We start from the raw sequence: 3,251 nt of genomic DNA on the forward strand, positions 1-3,251 counted from the left end.
TAAGGGAGGCATCAGGATCTGTCCTGGCTGCCCCGCTTTGCCCTTCCTGAGCAGGGGAAGGCAGGCTGTGCCTGCACAGGAGGTTTGGGGCTCTCTGCCTGCCTGGGGAAATGGTAGGTGCTGCTGAAGGCATTATCAAGACAATCCCTGAGTCTGTCCTGAGTTCAGCCTGCGGTTCACCAGTGGATGGGAGGTTCTTGTTGAAGGTGCAGTTGATAAGGGTCTCCCTGAGGGCTTCTGACAACAGCATGTACACAAAGGAGAGGAGCATGGGAGAGCTCTGTGTGGTGGAGTTTGTGGTCTGCATGGCATCACGGCTGGGGCAGGGGCAGGTTGCTGCCTGTGTCCCCTCAGACTGTGCAGCTGTGAGTATCACAGCTTGTTCCCCGTAGGCTGGTCACCTCCAGGCTCTGTATCATGGTGGGCACAGGCTTGGTGCCATCTTCTCACAGCTTGGGGCACTGAGGTCCCCTCCAAGGGAGAACAGGGCAATAGTGGGCTGATTTGGGAACCTGGTGAGAGGTCCCTGAAGTTTTGAAAACAATAGTCGTCTGCTGCTCCCCAGCTCACTGAGTACCCTGAGACCTGGGCCACAGCAAGAGGTTTCAGGGCTGGTTCCCTGCAGGCAGCTCTGAGCACGAGTAGTGTGGGGAGGTCTGTGGGAGGAGAAGGGGATTCTTCTCCTGTGACAACCCCACCCTGCAGACAGTTCCATGCATGGTCCAAGCTTTCAGGGTGTCCCGCCTGGTCCCCTTGGGTGCTTTGTTGACTTCCTGGGGCAGGTTCCTAAGGCATGAAATAGCCCTGGCTTCTTAGATGATGCCACAAGGCACCAGGGTCAAATCCTGGTCCATCAGTCACTGTGCAAGCTTTGTGCATAGTATGAGCCCCTCGTGGGTGCCCCAGTCCCTTGAGCTCCAGGTCCTCCTGGCCTTTCCTGGAAGGTCTGGGGGAAGCAGCACAGGGCCCTTCTTGCCCTCATCCCCTTGCCGGTACATGGTGTAGGAGGACTACTCCCTGTGGTGTCCTAGAGCTCCATCTCTCACTATACTGCCAGGGAAAATGAACCTTTCTCCCAGGGTCTATGCAGAGCAGGAACGGGCTGGGTTTTTCTAAGAGCTGCATCTGTTGGACTGTAGAGATGCTGGGACTGACAGATACCACAGTTTTGACTTGGTGGAGAAAGTTGCCTTGAGCATTAGTAGTCCACACATTCACCCATATCCATTCCTGTCCAGACTCCTCGTGCTCCCCTACCAGAGAGCTGGAGTGACCAGTTTCAGCCTCTTGCTTTCCCTCCCACGCAGCTGGGTGGGGAGCAGAGCTGTCTGACCGCAGCACCTTTGCAAGGCTGGGAGGGGAAGGGAAGGAAGTGACCTTCTTGCAATGTTTCCTTCACAGAGGTCCTCCAGGTTGTCCCCGGGACCTTGGAGATTTCCAGCACCAGCATCAAACTGAACTGGACCTGCAGGCTCCCTGACGCCTGCCAACGCATGCGGGCCACGTGCCGTCTGGCAGGGCCTTCCTTCCCTCCCTGTGAGGCTGAAGAGGTGAAAGGAGAGGAGATGCTACATGGCCAGGATGGAACATTCACCTGTCCCCCTCTGCAGCCCTTCACTGACTACAGTGTCACCATCTCCCTGCCGCCCAGCACGATCCTTTTCACATGGTTGGTCAGGACACAGGAAACAGGTATATGCGCACAAGTATAGGAGAGAAGGGACAGTCCTGGGCTGTGTCACAGGTAGGGGAGGTGGACAAATGTCCCCTTCGACCAGCTCAACCTGATCATCCACTCCCTGCAGTGATGGTCCTGGGTTTGGTACTGCTTGGAGCCTGTGAGGCTCAATGGAAGGGGCTGTGCAGGGCCCTGGAGCACAGCACGTCCCCTCTTCACTCTTCCCTCCTCACCACACTGTTGCTGCTGCTGCAGCACATGCAGCCTTTGTAAGGGACAAACCCTGCTTGGGGGGTCCCTTTGCAGCGTGTCCCCTGGGCCAGAAGCTGCCTGCACCCTGCTCTGGGATCAGCCCCTCCTCGCCGGCCCCCTGCGTGACCCCGTCCTCCTGTGCTTCCAGTGCCGGACAAACCAGAGAAGCTGTAGCTGGATCCCAGCACGGGGTCCCTCCGGTGGAAGGCGCTGCCCTCCTGCAAAGGGGAGATCATCGGATACCAGGTACCAGGGGACCATGGATTCCCCGTGATCCCCCTCACCTTGCCAGGTGCCTCCTGGAGCTCTGAGGCAGGCGAGGATAGTGGGGAAGGGAAAGCTGTGATGACCTGCAGTTCCCAGACAGTCCAGGTGAATATCTGGCTGTGATGAGCATGAGCATTTTCTGTCTCACCCTTGACATTCCTCATGCTGTGTAGTTGCCCAGAGAGGTGGTGGAGGCTACCTCTCCTCTGGGCTTACTCCTCGGGTATGCTCAGCCTGGGGTTTGGCAGACTTTGTGGCTCAGTGTGCAGCACTTGGTGACGTGTCTGCTATGGTGGCCTCTCAGGGTTTCCTGTGCCTCTTGCGTGCTTGTTTCTGGTTCCTGCCACAGGGAAGCCTGTGGTTTGAGTCGTTCTCTGAAAAACCCTCTTCTTCTGGGATAGTTGCACCTTTCCTTTGAGTTTTCCTCTGTGCGTGGCTAGAAGCATCTCCTCTGTCTGTGGGTTTGGGGCTCTTCCCACAGTGCAGCCCTGCTTTCTAGCACTGAGGGGGAGTGAGACCCTTACCAGTGTTCCCTAAGCCCTCTCTAAGGACAGACCTCTCTGTGGGGTGACAGGGACCCAGACATGCTGGTTCTTCGTGCCCCTCTTAGCTCTTTCCTGGAGAAACTGGCAAACAGGGCCCTGATGGCATTGCTTGTGGGTCTGTTCCAGCTGGTTCCCTCCTCCCAGACACCTCTGTTTGTGAGAAGAGCCCTTTTTTCTGGTTTCAGTTAGCTCCTTTTTTGCATATTCCCAAGAGGCCATTTCCATAAAGACCCTGACAGCAGCGAGGATGGCCCGGGATCGCAGAAGAAATTCAGATTGGCAAATGGGCAGCCTCCATCTGTATCCCTTGTGGGAGCTCTGTCGTCCCCTTTCCATGTAGACAAAGCCTTCAGAGTCCAACCTTGCACAGGAGGAAAGAGAAGTTCAGGGCTCCTCTTGTGGGGGACATCACCACAGTGCCTGAGGTGTTGCAATACCATACCAGTGACCTGGCCTTGGGCTCATTACACCTCTTACATACACAACGTCAAAGGAACGGCCTACCTCTT

General features: G+C 56.5%; 1 protein-coding gene across 1 annotated transcript in view; it reads left to right on the top strand.

The window, feature by feature from the left end:
- The window catches only part of LOC103906356, a 12,735-nt gene that overhangs the window by 6,796 nt on the left and 2,688 nt on the right, over positions 1-3,251 (top strand). Inside the window, 2 exon segments of the mRNA XM_009288249.1 lie at positions 1,402-1,692; positions 2,079-2,176. Coding sequence (XP_009286524.1) covers positions 1,402-1,692; positions 2,079-2,176 — 389 coding nt within the window.

Source organism: Aptenodytes forsteri, unplaced genomic scaffold (assembly GCF_000699145.1).
Source record: "Aptenodytes forsteri isolate BGI_AS27 unplaced genomic scaffold, ASM69914v1 Scaffold201, whole genome shotgun sequence".
NCBI classification, from domain to species: Eukaryota; Metazoa; Chordata; class Aves; order Sphenisciformes; family Spheniscidae; genus Aptenodytes; species Aptenodytes forsteri.